This window comes from Peromyscus leucopus, chromosome 23, assembly GCF_004664715.2.
Source record: "Peromyscus leucopus breed LL Stock chromosome 23, UCI_PerLeu_2.1, whole genome shotgun sequence".
Lineage (NCBI taxonomy): Eukaryota > Metazoa > Chordata > Mammalia > Rodentia > Cricetidae > Peromyscus > Peromyscus leucopus.
In genome coordinates, this window is record NC_051082.1 from 41591208 (window position 1) to 41610839 (window position 19632).

The 19632-nt window shown below is 52.1% G+C and overlaps 1 protein-coding gene across 4 annotated transcripts in view; it reads left to right on the plus strand.

Annotated features, from left to right (window-relative positions):
- Nucleotides 1–19632, plus strand: part of Prkar1b (protein kinase cAMP-dependent type I regulatory subunit beta) — a 116017-nt gene that overhangs the window by 78323 nt on the left and 18062 nt on the right. For all 4 annotated transcript variants that reach the window (XM_028856026.2, XM_028856025.2, XM_037198457.1 and 1 more), the window contains 3 exons: nucleotides 3220–3378; nucleotides 11950–12010; nucleotides 16853–16974. In XM_028856026.2, the coding sequence (XP_028711859.1) occupies nucleotides 3220–3378; nucleotides 11950–12010; nucleotides 16853–16974 (342 nt within the window). The remainder of the gene's footprint in view (nucleotides 1–3219; nucleotides 3379–11949; nucleotides 12011–16852; nucleotides 16975–19632) is intronic.

Here is a 19632-nt window from a genome sequence, read left to right on the forward strand (position 1 = left end):
TTCCCAATCCCCCAGACTCAGTTTCTGAAGGGCAAGATCACCACACATGGGCCACCACACGAGGCTTGTATCTCTGTGGCGTTTGCCTGTGGCCTGTGTCTCCGCTGATTGGAAGATCCACTGCGGATGGGAATCTGTCATCTGTTGCAGAGTCCCTAGAGGTGAGAAGGTGCCTGGGTCAGAAGGCCACTCTCTGAGCAGAGGCTCAACAGGGACAGGCAGGAAGGAGAAAGGCAAGCAGAGGGCGGAGGCTGAGCTCAGCTGGGGGACCCATGGCTCCCAGGGTGGCATGATGTAGCCCAGTGGCCCTCCCACCATTTTTCTCTTAAGGGAAGAAAAAACAAAAAAATGGAACCAAACAAGAGTAGCCCCTTTGCGTGCCAGCTGGGTGGAGGAGCTGTGACAGAGACCAGTGTGCACAGAAGGATGGCCCTTTGTCCTCCGGGTGGCCCTGGAGGACACAATGGTTTCCTCTGACACTGTGGGGGGATCCCCTAGGCTTGAGGCTCTGGGGTGAGGGAGGGTAGTCCCTGCAGAGGGTCCCTGCTCCCTTGGTCCTGTCCTGGGGCAGCCACACGTACTCTTCCTTAGGGGACTGAGGTGAGGGAATGGCTCAGCTGGGAGGCTGTGTTCCCAGAGGCTCTGGGGGAAGGTAGCTCTATGTCCTTTCTCCCACTTGGGGTATTCGGTGGGGGGGGGGCTTCCTCGATCCCCATGCTGTAAGGCGAGAGACTAGCCCACTGGCAACCCAGCAGCAGGGACTCGAGCGTCCCCCACACCTCTCCCAACCCCCAGAGCATCTGTGCTTATGACACATGGGGACATAGGGTGGTGGGGTCAGAGCAGCCTCTAGGGATATGCTTTCAGTAACAGATGCTTCTGCTGAGCCAACAGGTGAGCCTGGGACACAGCAGATGCATCCTCAGATCTTTGTCAGAGACAAGCAAGGGGACGTCACATTCAACTGAAGAATGTCTCTGATGCCTGGGTGGTAGTGCGTGTCTGTAATCCCAGGTCTCTGGAGGCTGCAACCGGAGCCTAACTTGCCCCCTAGTTAGGGGACAGCATGGACTACAGAGGGAAAGTCTGTCTCAAAAAGGAGAGGGGTTGAGAATATGGCTCAGTAGTAGGTCTTTGTCTAGAATACTTCATAGAGAAGCTGGGGACATGGCTCAGCGGTAGAGCCCCTGCCTAGAATCCCCCAGTGAGGGGCTGGGGTATGGCTCAGTGGTAGAGCACCTGCCTAGAATCCCCCAGTGAGGGGCTGGGGTGTGGCTCAGTGGTAGAGCACCTGCCTAGAATCCCCCAGTGAGGGGCTGGGGTGTGGCTCAGTGGTAGAGCACCTGCCTAGAATCCCCCAGTGAGGGGCTGGGGTGTGGCTCAGTGGTAGAGCACCTGCCTAGAATCCCCCAGTGAGGGGCTGGGGTGTGACTCAGTGGTAGAGCACCTGCCTGGAATCCCCCAGTGAGGGGCTGAGGTGCAAGGGTTCAACCCCTAGTACCACAAAAAGCAACGAAAACAATGATCCTGGCAGCATCCCGTGGTTATGACAGCCCAAGCCCATCTAGGCCGGATGAGTACTCTGAGGCTAAAGGAACTAAGTGACAGACTGAGGGTGACACTGAGGAGGTCCTGGGAGGGATGTGCATCCTCACTGAGCTACCTGTTCGGATTCCTGGGGTGTCTCACCTGCGAGTTCACTCTCCATGCATAGGTTCCTGCAGAAGCATAGACAGGGTGGCAGTGCCAACTCCGAGGCTGGAGGGGAGGCTGTGCCCTGCCCTTCCTGGGCTGTGAAGTGAAGTAAGGTCCTGGGGGTATGCTCTGACGTATGTAAACTCATGTCTGAAGTACCAGATCTCTACCCTCCCCCTCTTCCCGCTCCATACTCCCTACAGCATTTGGTGGCATTGTTTCCAGATTCTCTGTGGATCTTTTGGGCTTTAGGGTTTTTTGTTTGTTTGTTTGTTTTGTTTTTTTTTTTTGAGATAGGACCTTACTCTATAGCCAAGACTGGTCTGGAGCCTGTCATCCTCCTGCCTTAGCCTGGGGTGATAGGTGTATGACACCCTCTGAAGGTTTTTAAGGGTATGCTGTACCCACATCTTCCTCTCCTAGCACCCCAGCTCCCTTTGGGGACCCACCAGGCCAGGTGGGAGGAGCAGCACACCCCATCTGGTAGAGTGCTGTCTTTGGGAGCCACTGTCCTCCCCACCCCCCATCTTTGTGGCTAGCCAGCCCCTCTCCATGCCTTGCTCACTTCATCGTGGAGTTACAACCATCACCTGCGAGGCGTTCTCTTTCAGACTGAAATCTCTGTGCCTCAGTTATTACCGGATAATGAGACATTGATTTCAATAAGAATCGCTTCCATGATTCATCACAATCCATTCTTCGGGTACACACCCGTTTTCGCAGTGGGAACGGTTCTGTACGCTCATTGAGACGCTGAGGGATAAAGCGTGCATTGTGTCAATTTATAGTAACCGAGCTGCATAATCGCCCTGGGAATGAACAATCTGCCCATTCTGTGTCCTGGCTGGGTGTGGGCCGCGCAAGGTCCGGGCATAGTGCGCACAGTGTGCAGGGTGCGTCGCCCACGCGGCCTGAAAGGGAATCTTGTCCTGGCTTCTTCTCGGTGTAGCTTGGTAGTGGTGCCTGGCCGAAAGACTTGGGTGCTTGCCTTGTTGGCAAAGGTCCAGAGGAGAAGGGGACAGTCAGTGTGTGCCCACAGGGGTGGGACAAGGGGGTTAGAGGGATACTCAGGTAGAGGGATCACTGAGTTGCCAGAGAGGACAGGCAGTTTGTAAATGGGAAAGGCAAGAGGCAGGATGTTCATCAATGAGTTGATAGAACAACTCATTGGGGTGCAGTCGGTAAAACTGGGGCTCAGAGAGACTGAGAGGTGATCCCTGGATGGGCAAGCCACCCAGGAGGAAGCTGGACACACTGTGTTCTGCCTTCTGGTCCTGACCTGTTCTTTGGTGTTGCATGCTGCCCAGTTGTGGCTTTGAGTAGGATAGGGTGAGGTGGGATGAGAGCCCCTTGGAACATGGTTAGTCCATGGTTACCTCCAGAGCAGGAGTGTGTAAGAACTGGTCCAAGAAGCCTTGCAAGTCAGCTGTCTTTCCCACTGGGGTGGGCTGTGGATTCCTCATAGAGGAAGCAGCCTTTGTGACCCACGTGTCTCACGGAACTTTCTCTTCTTTTTTTCTGAAGGTATATGTCAATGGGGAATGGGTTACCAACATCAGTGAAGGGGGAAGCTTCGGAGAGCTGGCCCTCATCTATGGCACCCCTAGAGCAGCCACCGTGAAGGCCAAAACAGACCTCAAGCTTTGGGGCATTGACCGTGACAGCTACAGGCGCATCCTCATGGTGAGTGGAACCCTGGCCAGGAGGCTCTGTCGGGGAAGAGGTATCTCAGTAGAGTCTACACCACTAGAAACCCAGGTCCCGGGTTAAGACGAGTCTCCCTGGTAGACACAGCCCTTGACATGCATGGAAAGAATCAGAGAGGTTTTGAAAGCTCTTTAAAACAGGAAGATCTCTGGGAATGTCTCTATTGCATTCCCCTTTCTTTCCAGATACTCTAGAATGTGGTTGTAGTGGCTGGATCTCCAGCACTACCATAGACCATGAGGTCATTTGGAGATTAAAACCCAGGGTCCCTCCAAGGGCAGAGGCTAAGAGGCATCACAGGGACAGAGAGTGCAAAGGCCTTGGGGTGGCTGCTGCTTGGAGCACAGCTTGTTTGGGGAGCACTATGAGAAGAGAATAAGGATTTCATCCTAAGGAGTCAGGAGTGCTCCATCCTGAGGCACCACAGCCTCCTCTGGAGCTCCTGGAGTCACAGAGGGCCCTGGGGCCGAGTGGGAATCAAGATTGGGAATCTCAATGAGAACTGGGAGTGGCCATGGGGTGAGACGTTCCAGAATGTTCCCCAGAATAGCTCAGGATGGAGCCTAGGTGCTCAGTCACTGAGGTACAGAGGCCACATCTTGCTGTGGTCTTGATGTGATGTCAGATCTTCTGTAGGACCCACTCGTGGATCAGCACCATCTTGGAAGGCAACTGTCCCCAAGGCCCAGCATGCTAGGCACAGCACATCGGGGCTCCTGCACTGCTGTGGGCACAAAGACAGAACAGACGGTGTAACACCGTAGTCCTTTGTCTCCAACACAGTTCTCCATCTGCAGGGACCTGCCTGTCCCCGTGGGAGGGTGCCATGGGGACTCCTCTCTCCCTGCGAGAGGACGCAGTCCCCATCCCCTCCGCGCACACCTGGCTTGGAGTTGCACAAGCAGCTGTTTCTCTTCTGTCTGGTCTCTGCTGTGTCATTGCTGGCTGTGGGACTCTTGTGGTCAGGACTTTATATTCAGGAATGCTCTCAAATCGCAGAGGGAACTGGCACTTTCTTTTGGGTTAATTTCGGATCCCCAGACGCTAAGAATAGCCATTTGGGCTCCGGAATCGGCAGTGCTCTTGTGGAGAATTTGGATCCTGTCCGCACCCATCCCCCATCTGGGCAGATTTGGATACGTTCAAATCACACCACTGAGGGCTCCTTCCTTAGCTGCGACTCACAGTGGGAGATGCAGAATAGAAGAATCCCCAGTGTCCCCTGGGGAGTTGGCTGCATCCCACAAGGTCAGCTCAGTCTCGACATTCAAGTTGACTTTTAATTTGGAAGTTTCCTAAGTGTCTCTCCTTGCTGCTCTGTTTGTCTAAGGGACACACAGTGCCCAGCGCTGGGCAGAGTTGGGGGTGCATTGTCATCTGTAGGCACTCTGGCGAGGGATCAACAGACACCGGCAATCCGTGGGTTCCATTCCTTTTATTTAAGCCTTGGGCCCTCTGTTCATCTGCCCCTTTTGGGGGACCTTGTGTCTGCAGCTAGTGAGTTTGGAATTCCCAGTAGAGGGTCTGGATGTGACTTATTTGGTAGAAGACCTGCCTAACATGCACAAAGCCCTGGGGTCCATACCCAGCACTGCCTAAACCAGACACAGTGGTGCATACTGGTAAATCCAGCACTTAGGAGGTGAGCTCATAAGTCCATGTCATCCTCAGTTACGTAGCAACGTTGAGGCCAGCCTGGGTTACGTGAAGCCCTGTGTTCAAAGGGGGATGGGTGGTGGGGAGTCGCATAGACAAAGTCAAATTGTGCACAAGAGGTCATACTGAATCTTCCGAGGCCTCTGCATGAAGTATTCTGAGTCTCTGGAAACTCGTGTCCTAAGCAGATACAGGTCCTCATTCCTAATGCCACTGACTCCGAAGGGTCCACATCCTTACTGACTCTCCCAAGAACCGGGCACCTTCTCCTTCATAGCATAGGCGGGTGTGACCCCTGCAATCTCAGTGCACCCCCACTTTCTGTAGAGTCTCTGAGATGAGCTTAGAGTCACCCAGTGACTCCCAGGGGTTCACACAGCCTGGGAGTAGATGACCCTGCATCCTTGCCCAGAGTGAGAACCCCAAGGCAGTGAGAAATCACAGATACAAAAGTGGCTGAGAAACTTCTTCTGAGCTCATGGTGCAGGTGCAGGGATGGGGAAGCTTCAGTCAGGGCCAGCTCCTTGTCCTGGCTGGCATAGGTGGCCCAGCCAGGACAGGCTGTGCTGGGTGCTAGAGCCACATCCCTGGTTCCAGTTCTTCTGAACCATAGGGTAGGCAGTGTTTGCTATGGATAGGGTGTGGTTCTTAGCACTGTGTATGTGTGTGAGAGAAAGGGAGAGGGAGAGGAGAGGAGAAAAGAGAAGAAGGAGGGGGGCAGGATCTTTGGTCCCTGGTCTCATTGTCCTACCTGGAAACACCCTGAGCAAGGCGGGCCCTCTTCATGTTCAGCAACCACCATCTTCCTCTCCTGTCCACACAGCGGTCCTCCAACACAGCCTCGTGCCAATTCATTTGAGAGTCAGGCACTCTCTGCAGGTGGGGGAGCAAGGGAAGACCCTGGGGACCCCATGGGAAGTGAGCGCGTGCTCTGCCCTCCTGTGTCTCTAGGTGCCTGCTGTTGAAATCTGGTTGGGGTCTTGGCTGAGGTCTGCTCTGGTTTCCTTTCCTAGTGATGTGACAAAATACTCTGACAGAAGCCAGTTAGGGAAGGAAGGGTTTATTTTGGCTCACAGTTCCAAAGTCCCATCCATCATGGCAGGGAGGTCATAGCAACAGGAGTCAGAGGCAGCTGGTCACATCCCAGCCACAGCCAGAGTAGAGAGCACTGGAATCTGGTACTGTTTACTCTCCTTTGTCTTCAGTTCAGGATGGATAAATGGTGTTGCCCACATTCCCGGTGGGCATTTCCACCCCCATTAACACGATCAAGACAATCCCCCGTAGACATGCCCACAGATGAACCTACACCAAAGTCATCCTTCACTGAGACTCCCTTCCTGGTGATTCTAGATTCTGTCAAGTTGACGATCAGTACTAACCATTCCAAGGCGTGCTGCAGGTGCCAGGGGGACAGGCAGATCGAGGCCCTGGCCCAAGCAGGCTGCTTGGGGAGAAGGCTGAGAGCATCTGCAGGCAGATCCCTAGGCTGGGCCCCATTGGAGACATCTTGGGGTTTGCTGTCTTGCATGCTGTAAAGCTTGCTAAGCTGGGGATCCCCCGTGTCCCCAAGAGGCTTAGCAGATGACTTCTCAGTGTAGGAACAAAGGAGGCTGGCTTCACCTGCCTCCTGACCACGTCCTTGGGCCCCACAACGTTTTCGGTGTTATCCCGCCCACTGTACCAACATTAGCATTTGAGGTTCCGGGTCACAACCTGCCTGCATTCCACTTGGAGAGCTTAATTGCTAGGTGGTCAGTGGGGACTACACATTTTCAAAAGAGATGCCTTTTTTTTTTTTTTTTTTTTAAGGACTGGATGGGATTAAAATGGCTTGGACCAGGTCACTGAGCAGGCTGCTGCCACCGCAGCCACCCTGACCCGCACTCATCAGCAGACACAACAGCTCTGCGTCACAAGAGCCTGGACACTGGCTTTCCAAATTGTTCCATCTTGTTGTCATGGAAACAGACTTGTTCCAGCTTCTGCTGGCAGAACCACCGTCTAATCTTTAAGGTTCGGGGAGCTGAGGACAATTTAATGAGGTTCTCCCGGCACTGCCGGGCATTGAGTCCCTAGCTCTGTTGGGAATTGAATTGGTTATTTTTCTCTTTGCTCTGATCAAAACACCTTAAGGGAGGGGAAGTTTATTGTGTGTGGCTCATAGCTTTAAGTACAGTCCTTCATGGTGGCAGGAGCATAAGGCAGCTGGTCACATGGCATCCACAGTCAGGAAGCAGAGGGGGGGGAGGGAGGGAGGGAGGGAGGGAGGGAGAGAGACGAGAGAAGAGAGACAAGAGAGACAAGAGAGACAAGAGAGAGAGTGCTCTCAGCTTGCTTTCTCCTTTATACTCAGTCCAGGACCCCAGCCCATGGAATAGTGGTGGGTTCTCCCATGTTTAGGATGGGTCCTCCCTCTAATAACCCAACCTGGAAGTTCCCTCACAGATGTGCCCAGAGGTTTGTCTACTAGGTGATTCTAAGTCTTGTCAAATTGAGCATCAGGATTAGCCATCACAGGGCTTTCCCTAAGAAGTAGAGAGCTTGAGGACGTGTGATTCTGGTTTTCTAGGATTGGGAGTTTGCAGGCTTGTCAGGGTTGGTCTGAACCAGATTTGATGGGGGAGTTGAGGCCCAAGGTGAGAGGTAGAGCTGGGGCACTGTCACTGTGCCAATCTCTATGGAGACCCTTTGGGGCAGTTTTTAATATTCCCTTGAGCAGATGAGGAAGCAGAGCTCAAGAGGTCAGTGAGAATGGAGATCTGAGCCCAGGCTTTCTGACCGCTCAAGCTCAAAGTCATCCTCCGACCTCCCCCAAGCTCACTACTGGTTAAGGGGCACTGGATATGCTGGTGGACTGCCTCTCCAAGCTCTGTGGGTATTCCTGCACTAACTTATAATCACCCACTGCTCCTGAAGTCTTTAAATCTTGGAAATGACGCCCACTACCTCAGTGTGTCCCCAGAGTCCCATGGCACTGTTTGAGCTTGGCTTTGTGCCTTGTCCAGCCCCTTCTCTCTGCCCGCCCCCCATGTTCCTCCATCACCCAAAACTATTGCCTCCCATGTTCCTCCATCACCCACAACTATTATACAAGGCTGGTTTCTTCTTTGACTCCTATTTGGTCTTCAAGTGGGAACTTCCTGGACTGTCCACCCTACCTTCCAGGGTCCTCAAGTCAGAGTGGTCGGGTCTGGCTGGTAAGAGTCCTGGTGGCTGCCAATGCCTCTGCATTTCAGTCATGGGCATCACCCTTCCACTGTTGGTACATGACTATTCAGGGATAGATTTCTCTCTTGACTCCTCAGGCTTTAACATGACTGTGGGTCCCAGTGTCTCTAAGGGGTGCCCAGCCGTGGAAATCACACTGTGAGTGTCCTAAAGGGCACTGGGCTTCAGAGAGAGAGAGAGAGCACTGGACTGTCTCTGCTATTGACTGACAGGCACGCAAGGAGGAGATCTTCATGGCAGCTAGCCCCGCCCCTGTGCATGTCTGTCCACACAGCATTGAGCTCTCTCCACGTGCACGGAAGCCTGTCTGAAAGCTACCCGTGTGGTTGGACACAGCTGCTGCTGGCTGCTCAGCCTGCACCGGAGCATGCAAGTGTGTTGATGCCATGGCTGTGACATCAAACAGACTGGGCCACCCTAACTCTGCCTTGTGCCAGCTGCAAGCCTGGGCACAGGGTGTGTCATTCCGCCAATCCAGGGTGAGGATGGGAGGTTGACCACACAGTACGGGACGTAGCAGTGACTCTGTGGACACAGCTTCTGTCCCCACAGAGTAAGGAGAGTGCAGTATGGCATGCGGGGCGAGCTCATGCCTGTAATCCTGGCACTTGGGGGGCTGAGATAGAATCACAGCTTCTAGCTGAGCCTGGACTTCAGAGTGAGTCCCAGACTAGTATGGGCTACAGAATGAAACTATACTTCCACAAAGGAAAGAACAGAAGCTGGGTGTGATGTTGCACACCTTCCATCCCAGCATCTATCCCAGGAAGCAGAGGCAGGCAGATCTCGGTTAGCAGCCAGCATGATCTACATAGAGAGCTCGAGGACAGCTGTTTCAGCCCCCAACTTATTGGACAGGAATCAAGCCATTACTTTCTTTGGGCCTCTGTTTCCAATCCAGTAGATATAACACTAGTCTCTCAGAACCGCGGGGCACGTTAACAGCTATGCCGGGGCAGTGTCTTGACTATGCCTCATGCCACCTTCTGGGAAGAGAGTGCTCCTGGAGTGGCTGGGGTGCAGGGAGCTGGTGCCTGTCAGTACCCAGCTGCAGAGTGACTCATTCCATTTCTGATGATGAGGGTCTTGACTCAGGTTGATGGCCCCCTGTGTCAGGAAACAAAGACCCTTCTGAGCTGAGGTGTTGACAGCTTTGAGCAGTGGTTTGATGTCACAGAGGGAAAAGGAGGGCCCGGGTTAGAGACAGCAGCCAGATCATGGATCCGGAGATCTAATGGAGAATCTGAGACCTTGTAGGAGATATGATTGTTCCAAGAGCATGGACAGTGACAGGCTGCCTCTGCCTGGAAAGACAGTCTGCTGACCCTTCTCCAAGAGCTCTTCTCCAGGTTGCTCAGTAAGATTCACACCATCATCTTCACTGTCACTGTCACTAACACCACCATCAGCATCATTATCACCATCCTGATTACCACCACCACCACCATCACCACCACCGTCATCATCACCAATGCTATCATCATCATCACCATCATCATCACCACCACCACCATCACCGTCATCACCAGTGCCATTATTATCACCACCACCACCACCGTCATCATCACCAATGCCATCATCATCATCACCACCACCATCATCACCATCATCATCAATGCCATCATCATCACCACTATCACTACCACCACCATCATCATCATCACTAATGCCATCATTATCATCACCACCATCACTACCACCATTGTGACTATCAATAGCATCATTACCACCACCACCATCACCAACCACACCACCACCACCACCACCACCATCACTATCATCATCATTATTGTCAAAAACATCCTCATCACCACCATCATCACTGTTATCAATACTATCATCATCATCATCATCATCATCATCACTGTCAACAACACTATCACCACCATCATCATATCATAAGGAGCAACGACAACTTAAGAAATACTGAATCTCCATCCTTGTAACAAAGGATTCAAAAATCTGATTTCCTCAGGACTAGTGACGTGAAAAGTACACCCAGATTTACCCTTTTTCCCTTGCATTGAAGTATCCGTCCCCTCAGAAACTTAGCCTGGTGGAGTGAGGCCCTAGGAGGGGATGGGGTGGGGGGAGACATAGCCCTACGCCTTCAACCCCATTGTTAATGTGAGGCTCAAGTGGTTCCCACAGTAGGCTTCCTATTCTTTCTGAAAGTGGGAGCTCCCATTGGCCCCCTAGTCTCTGTTCTGAGTGCTGAGAGCTCATGAGGTGAGCCAGGAGTGTTGAGCGTCTTGAGGCAAGCAAAGGCTGACCTTGTGCGTAGCTAGGGAGACCCACAGTCTGACTCTGTGGAAATTGTGGTGTGCCCTGGAGCCTCAAGGGCCCTTCCTCCTCACTTCACTGCTGCTCACATTTTTGTCATAGCTTTCTAGGGACTGGCATTGACTGCCACGTGCCTTCAGTCCAGTCCTTCTCCTGAGAGTTCTTTTTTCCCTCAGTAGGACTACACTGTCTAACTTTGGCTCATGACTCTGAGTTCGTATCCATGGGCTGCCCCCACACCCATGTGGAAGGGGCTTCTGCTGCAACCCTTGCTTCCTGTGTGATGGAGCCACCCGCAGTGAGCCAAGTTGATGGGGATGTGAACATCCTTTACACCCGACTAAACCCACTGCCAGAGAGCAGAGCCACAGAACAGCGCTTGTCCCTGTTAGTGGGTGGCGTCAAGAGAGGAGCAGGATGTGTGGCTCTGCCTTACTCTTAACACCTGAAGCTTCCACTCTGAGCGTGCAGTGCATGGGTCTCTCCACTTCTGCTCCCTGCCCCCTCTTCAGGACCGCTGCCGATTGTGCTGATGTGCTCAGAGCTTAGTGTCAGGTCCTATGAGGAACGTCTGTATTATAAATGCCACCCCATGTAAGGTCTGAGAGTGCCTGTCTCTTTGGCGAGGCTGAGCCCTGGCCCTCTAAAGACATGCTTTAGGGAGAGCCTCAGGCATTTGCAAGCCTCTGTGTGTCAGTCCTGTCTCTCATGTCTGATCCATCTCTCCTCCCTGGACATCTTCCCAATCTACATCTTAGTGAGCAGACAGTGGGAATCTGCTGCAGTACCAGAGATTGGTAATGACCTCAACCTCAGGAATAAGAGAGTCCCAGCTGCTGCAGCAGGAGGCAGGGCAAGCTGCTCTAGGACATCTGTGTCATCTCATCAACGGCCAGGCAGGGGACATGGGTCTCCGCCCATTGCTCTCGACATCTGAGGTAGCTGGGAGGCCCACTCAGTGGCTAGACGTCTTGACAACCTGTCCAGAAACCTCAAGGCTTTATAACGGTGCATCTCAGTGGGGGCATACTTGTAATCCAAGTCAGGGTGCCGAGGCAGGAGGATTACAGGTTAGAGTCTAGCCTGGGAAGAGCAGGGCAAGCATAGCTGTGTTTACCTTTGGACACTTTAAGCCTCGTGGTCCCATTCACTGGTGCGGCTTGCACATAGTTGGAGCCACTGGAGTTCGTGCTGGTGGTGCTGGAAGCTGTTTAGAAGACACGGGAGGCAAAGAGCAGGAAATGGGAGGCATGGGCTCGCAGAGACATGCTTAACGGGTTTCCTCTGAAGAGATGAGTCACTGAGAGAAATCTGCAAGTGTTGAAAGGCCAGCTGAGACTGGAGACCTACCTTTTCTTTCTGCTTTTTCTTTCACAGGGAAGCACGCTGAGGAAACGCAAGATGTATGAGGAATTCCTCAGCAAAGTCTCCATCCTAGGTCAGTGGTTCTGCTGTCCGTAGCCTCTCTGCAGCCTCCTGTGAGCGCCTGCAACCAGCCCACATCTGCTTCTCCCCGTGCGGCTGACAGGTCATCTCTGATTAGCATTATGCAGGTTTGGGACATGCATGCTCACAGGCACACACAGACACGTGTGCATGGCTCCCACAGGAGTGGCAGTACATGCTCATATACACACATACCACACACATATACACTCATACACTTGCACACACGCACATGTACACACAGATACCTAGGCGCAAATATGGCATGCCTTCATATGTGTGCACCTTCATATATATACACACATTTGTGGCACACGTTCATAGTACACACCTTCATGCATATGCACACACACATTGCATGTTCCTATATGCACACATTCACGGTGCACTTTTATACAGGCGTGCATACATACCCTGCTACCTGTGAGCACAAAAGTCATCCTCTCAGTGATCCTATCCTTCCCAAACCGTGTCTGCTTATCTCTCTTGCTGTCTTTGGTGCCACCATCCCAGGTCCGAGATTCTGAGCTGAAAGCTGGCTCTTTGTTCTCGGGGCTGGAGACTCGCACTAAGTGTCTCTCCCCCCCCTTTTGGCTCACCTTGAGCATGGCTCCTACGTGACATCACTGCCCTTCCAAGGCCACCTTTATGTTCCATCCCCGTGGCCTGTGCAGACTCGTGGCTTGTACGCGCATCCTGGGCTCATGGGCACAGTTTGAGTAGCTCAGAGATCTTAGGAGAAGATGGGGGTAATCTGGTTCTGACTGCGAGGGAGGGCTGTGCTTGGCACCTGTCCCTCTCAGTGCCTCTCAGACAGAGAGGCTCTTCATACCCTTTGCCCTGTGGCTGTGTGAAGGGGCCTCCCCTTTCTGCCCTTGAAGAACCACTGTAGTCCTCATCTATTCATTGTGGTGGGACACGTGTAATTCAGAAAAGGCCATTTCCAGTATTGTAAGGAGCTTGGCTCAGAGAAACAAGCCCAGCTGCAGGGTGTGCAGGCCATCACCGTCTACCTAGAACCCACTCTTTGTCCCAGCAGAAATTTATCCCCACAGGCACCACTCGCCACTCCCCCCACCCCCTCAGCTCGGCCACTGCACAGGCCCTCCCTGCCCCCGCCTCTGCCTGTTACGTGCATGGTTTAAATGTTCGGAAATGTGTTGTGTTTCATTGAAAACTCTGCGGCCAAATACTGGCTGTCTCCCTTACAGTTATTTCAGTTTTCACCCAAGACTTACGGTGTTAGGGGATGACGCTTGTTTTCCAACCTCGGGATATCGCACACTTTAAATGCTATTGGAGGAAAAACCCTATCCTTAAAACATATAGTGGGGGAGAGAGGTGCTGCTGCTGAAGCCCAAGCCATGTATGCGTTAGGCAAGCACTTTATTATTGTGCCCCTCACTGGGGGATTCTAGACAAGTGCTCTGCCACTGAGCCACACCCCAGCCCCTCACTGGTGGATTCTAGGCAGAGCCACACCCCAGCCCCTCACTGGGGATTCTAGGCAGATGCTCTACCACTGAGCCACACCCCAGCCCCTCACTGGGGGATTCTAGGCAGGTGCTCTACCACTGAGCCACACCCCAGCCCCTCACTGGGGGATTCTAGGCAGGTGCTCTACCACTGAGCCACACCCCAGCCCCTCACTGGGGGATTCTAGGCAGGTGCTCTACCACTGAGCCACACCACTCATCTATAGGTGAGCACCATAACTGCAGCCTCTATTGTATGCAGTGTTTCACATCTACATTCCCTTTCTGCATCTTTTTCTTCTTGATACAGACTATAATTTTGTTTAAAAAAAGATCTTATTTCACAATGGATGATATGCATTGCTTCATTGCTGTGAAGAGATACCATGACTATCATGACTCTTATAAAAAGAAACATTGAATTGGGGCTTGCTTACCGTTTCAGAGGTTTGGACCATGATTCTCATGGTAGGTAATATGGTGGCATGCAGGCAGACATGGCAGCAGAAAGTTCTGGGTCTGAAGGCAGCAGGAAGAGAGAGACACTGGGCCTGGTTTGGACTTGTGAAATCCCAAAACCCACCCCCAGTGACACACTTCCTCTAATAAGGCCACAACCCCAATCCCTTTCAAGTAGTACCACTCCCTAATGACCAAGCATTCAAATCTATGAGCCCATAATGGCCATTCCAGTTCAAGCCACTGCACAGCCCAAGCTGGCCTTGAACTCACTGCATAGTCAAAGCTGGCATTGAAGTTCTCTGATCCTCTGCCTCCGTCTCCCAAGTGCTGAGATTACAGGCATGAACTAATATGCCTGGTCAGACAGTTTTTAAAGAAAGCTGGCGGCGAGCCCCACGTGGCGGTGTAAGTCTGTGAGCCTAGTACTCAGAAAACTGAGGCAGGAGGATTATAAAAGTTCTAAAGTCAGTCTGGGCTGCATTGTGAGGTGTGTCTCGATAAATGAGAGGGGAGGGGAGAAAGTGAGGGGAGAGAGGAAAAGACAAAAGAGGGAAGCAGGCACACTACTGTCGGTAGACTGACTCACTGCCCACACTGCGCAGCAGGGTTCCCTGTGGCCTGCGGTTCGTGGGAAACGTGGCCCTTCTGCAGCGTGCAGGCACGGGCAGGGGATTTAGGGGCGAGCTATTTCCCTGCTAACCTAGATCTAAAATGAGTGCCTTTTGAAATTTTTATTTTTAGCAGCTGGCCTACATATGTGGTGTCTAAGCGTAGGCCAGAAAGGTTTCTTTCACTGCGAGGGGGCGGGGAGGGGGGATACAGTTAAAAAGGTACCATGATTTTCTCACAGAAAACTCGCACATTGTTATGTTTTTTTTTTTTCCTATTGGGGGGCCGGAGATGGGCAGTGTCGGGGGCGGCAAAGTGTGAGCAAGGCGGCAGGTGCCTGCTGAGTTTCTAAGCATTTAAAGATAAACTCAGCAGCAGAGTTATTTTTTTCCCCCAATGTAGTAGTAGGTGTGCCCTTTCTGAGTATCACAACATCAGTGCTGGTCATGATGGCTCAAGCTGAGGCAGGAGGATTGCTGTGAGGCTGCCCAGGGCTACTGAGGGTGCTCTAGTTTAATTTCTGTTGCTGTGATGAAGAAAACACCCTGACAAGAAGCAACGTGTGGGGAGAAAGTGTTCTAGGGTAGAGCGTCTCACGGAGAAGTCACAGCAGCAGGAACTTCAGACAGCTGGCCACATCACATCCACAGCAAAGTCAGAGAGAGAATGCATGCATGCATGCTTAGTGTTCCGCTGGCCTTCTCTACGTACACAGTCCAAGACCCCAAACTAGGGAATGGTGCCGCCCACTTTCAGGCTGGGTCTTCCCACATCCATTAAGGACTTTAGACAATCCCCCACAGACATGTCCACGGTCCAGCCTGATCTGGCCCATCCCTCACTGAGACTTTCTTCCCAGATGATTTCTCATTATTTAAATGGACAATTGAAATTAACCATCACACAGAGAGTTCAAGCCCAGCCTGGAATATAGAGTGAGGCCTTGTCTCAAAAACAAGCAGGAATCTGGGGAGATAGCTCAGCAGTTAAAATGATTGCTGTGTAAGCATGAAAGCTGGGTGGGTGTGGGAGCCTGCCTCTAATGCAAGTCTCTGAGGGGTAGAGATGGGATCCCAGAGCAAGCTGACGAGCAAGAGACTAGTCATATCAGTGAGCTCTGCGTTTGATTAAGAGACTCTGCCTCAATAAATAATGTGGAAGAGCAATGGAGGGCAATTCCTGGCATCAACCTTGGACTGCTACATGCATGTGCACCTACGCAGTCAGGCACCAGAGAGAGAGAGAGAGAGAGAGAGAGAGAGAGAGAGAGAGAGAGAGAGAGAGAGAGAGAGAGAGGAGAGAGAGAGGAGAGAAGAGAATAAAAAGACATACATACAAAACATTTGCTACATCAGCTCAGCTCCCAGTCCTTGCCCTGTTTTGAGGGACATCCTGCTTGTGTTGCGGAGTTGTCCAAAATATGCAGTAGTTGTGGAACTGGGCTGTGATTCCATTGTTTGCAAAAAATACACTCAGTCCTACTCTTTTGGAAAGTAATTTCTCCTTAAGTGAATATTGACTTGATTTTCAGTATCTGCTGTTTACATTATGGAGTCAGTGAAGACTATTTTCAAACTGCATTTCCTATGAAAAAATGAAATAGGAGTCAAATGTATATTACATTATTATTATTATTATTATTATTATTATTATTATTATTAATTGAGGATGCAACCCAGGACCTGGAACATGCTAGGCAAGTACTCTACCACTAAGACACACCCCAGCCCCTCACTGGGGGACTGTAGGCAGGTGCTCTACCACTGAGCCACACCCCAGCCCCTCACTGGGGATCTAGCAGTGGTCTACACTGAGACACACTCCAGCCCCTCACTGGGGGATTCTAGGCAGGTGGTCTACCACTGAGTCACACCCCAGCCCTCGCTGGGATTCTAGGCAGGGCTCTACAGCTGAGTTCCATTTTCAGACTTCTCTTTACTTATTTTACTAAGTTGTGTTGATTGCCCCTGAACTCACTCTCTATCCTAGGTGTGCCTTGAATGTAAACTCCTGCCTCAGCCTTTTGAGTAGCTGGGATGTGGACCTGTGCTACCACAATCCGCTTACAGGGTACATCTTGCATGGAACCTAATGGTGAGAGGTGCCAAGTCCTGTGTTGAAGGATTCAGTCTGGCATTTGAGCATTCGGTGGTTTCTGCTGCAGCACTGACTCTGAGGAGCATCATCTCAGATCACCATCGGGGATCTGAGAACTGGGCATTCTAAGGGTGCATTCAAGGATCCCATGTTGTGAGGCGTGGCCTGTGACCCCTTGTGTCCTCCTGCAGAGTCCCTGGAGAAGTGGGAACGCCTGACTGTAGCTGATGCCCTGGAGCCTGTGCAGTTTGAAGATGGAGAGAAAATCGTTGTCCAGGGGGAACCTGGGGACGACTTCTACATCATCACAGAGGTGAGTCCTATGCAGACCGTCGGTGCCACGGGACTCTGGGCAGTACCTGAGTGGAAGCCAGCGCTGCTTTGCCTTGCTCTCTACTCCCCTCAGCACCACCTCCACCTCGCCACCCCAACCTCCATCTCCTCCCGCAGCTATCCACATGGGAGAGTCGGGGCGATAGCCTCACACCCCGCCACTCACTGGGTTGTCTGTTGTTGAGATAGAGTATCTTCTTTAAAATGATGGCAGGTGTGATGGCATTGCATCACACACACACACACACACACACACACACACACACACACCTGTGAAATGGGGAGATGGAGTAAGATGGGTGGATGGAGCCCACCTCAGAGCCCCGGTTTTGATGCATACAATATTGTACACGTTGGGGAAATTATGTTTCACGGACACTGGATCTCCCTGTAGGCAGATCTTCAGCCTTCCGTTACTGTGCAGGAAGAGAAAAGTTTACTCTGGCTTTCTCAGGGATTCCAATCCTGGGTGTCTTGGCTCCGCTGAGTTTGGGCTGGTGAGGCTGTGCCGTGACAGGAATTCATGGTGGGGCAGAGCTGTTAACTTTATGGGGGAGAAACAAGGCTGGGGCCCCAATGCCATCTTCAGGGACATTACTCTAGTGACCTCCCAATAAACCTCGTCTCCAACATTTCCACCACCTTCAACAGCCCCGTCAGGTGTTGTAAAGGAATCCTTCCCTCAGGTCCTTTCGCCTGGCATTTTGTCATAGTGTGGGAAATACAGGGATGTCGGAGGCACTGGGAACCGTCTTCTCTGGATAAGACACGGGACAGTTTAGACAAGGGCCTATAAGTTCAGGGAGCTCACAGGTACAGTGTGGGGACTTGCCCTTTCCCTGGCCCCGCAGTGGGCCGTACTGGCTGAATGAATGCAGGCCTGCATGAATGCGTATCAGGTCATGCTGGGAATAATCGTCCTGATGCCTTCCTTGCCTTCAGGGAAGGAACCTCATTCTGAGATGTTCTTTCAAAAGAAAAGAGGAGGAGGGCCAGTGAGATGGCCCTGCAGGTAGACACTTGCTGAGGACCCAAGTCCTCAGCGCACACACACACACACACACACACACACACACACACACACACACGCCTATACCCATACACACTATATACATGCACACGATGCGCACACACATACATGCACAAACACATGTACTCGCACACACATACAAATACATAAATATAGTTAAAAAAATGTAAAGAGGAGAGAAGAACCATGAGAAGAGCAAATGACTGTTCTGGTCAAGACCAGAATGAGGCCGCTTCCTCTACCCCAGCACCTCAATCCCCAAGATTCAGACCTGTGCAGAGGCCAAAGCCAGAGCCTATGCACTACTGTGTGTGTGTGTGTGTGTGTGTGTGTGTGTGTGTGTGTGTGTGTGTGTGTGTGTGTGTTGGGGTTGGCTTCACACAGACCAAGGGCTCAAGAGGCCACCCCTGACCATTTTAGAAAGAAAGATGCAGTCATGTCAGGGACATCTATCTGACACACCACCCAGCAGAACACGCTGAGTTTCCAATCTCTGAGAGTGGCATCTGGCATCCCAGAGGGAGCTGTGAAGAACTCCTAGCATGCCTGTCATGATGGCGGCTGCCCCTAGCCTACCCCCAGTGTCGTCTCCTGTCGCCCCATAGTTCTCAAAGTCCTCTGTTCTGAATCTTTCTGTTTGGTCACGACCGTGGCCTCAGTGTGATGCTCTTCCGAGTGTCTATAGGAGCCCGTCTTGTGGTTGAGAAGTGGAGGTGTGCTGTGTGTAATGGTACACTCCTGTAATCTCACTACTTGGGAGACTGAGGCAGGAGGATTGGGGGTTCTAGGCCAACCTGGGCCACGGTGGAGTGACTTTGTCTCAATGAGAGAAAAAAAGGGTGTGTGTGTGGGGGAATAAGAGTGTCAGGAGGGAAGTCCAGTGCCCCTCTTGTCTCTGTCCCCAGTTCTGGGCTTACAGGGATCTGCCACCACACGCGGTGTTTGATGTGATACTGGGATCACACTCAGGCGGCCCTCATGCGTGCATGGTAAACCCTTGGCTCACTGAGCTCTTTTCCTCATCCTCTCCTGGGCTTTCTGAGACAGTCACACTCCATAAACCAGTTTGCCATCCCCCTCTCTGCTTTGTATTTTGTGTATCCCTCCCCTCCCTTCATGTCTCTCTGGCGAAGGTGTGAGATTTGACCTCAGGGTGCTCCTGATCTTCCGGAAGGATCTGCTGTTTGAGGATGGCCGGTTACCTTGGGGGGAATCTCAGGCAGCGGGCCTGGGCTGGGACCAGCTTCTCTCTAAGTCCCCAGTGTCCTCACTGCAGAAAGGTTTCCAAGAAGGCTGCTGCTTCCCAGGGTGGCCTCGACATCAATCAGCCTCCTTCCCCCTTCACTGACTGGAGAGGAGGGAGAGGGTGGGCCCCGTTCACATGAACAGCGTATTGTCTAAGCCTCTGAGATGTAACCCAACCCCAGGGGAAGGTATAGTTTTCGTAACCTTATAAAATGTGTTTGAAGTGGTCTCCTTGGCAACGTGGCTTTCTTTCCCCCCTTCTTCCTCTGTGATCAACTGAATCTGGCAAGCCAACCCACAGACCCCAGGTCCACGGGAATCAGAGACGCTTAGAACCAGAACGCGGCGTGGGGGGACTGTGCA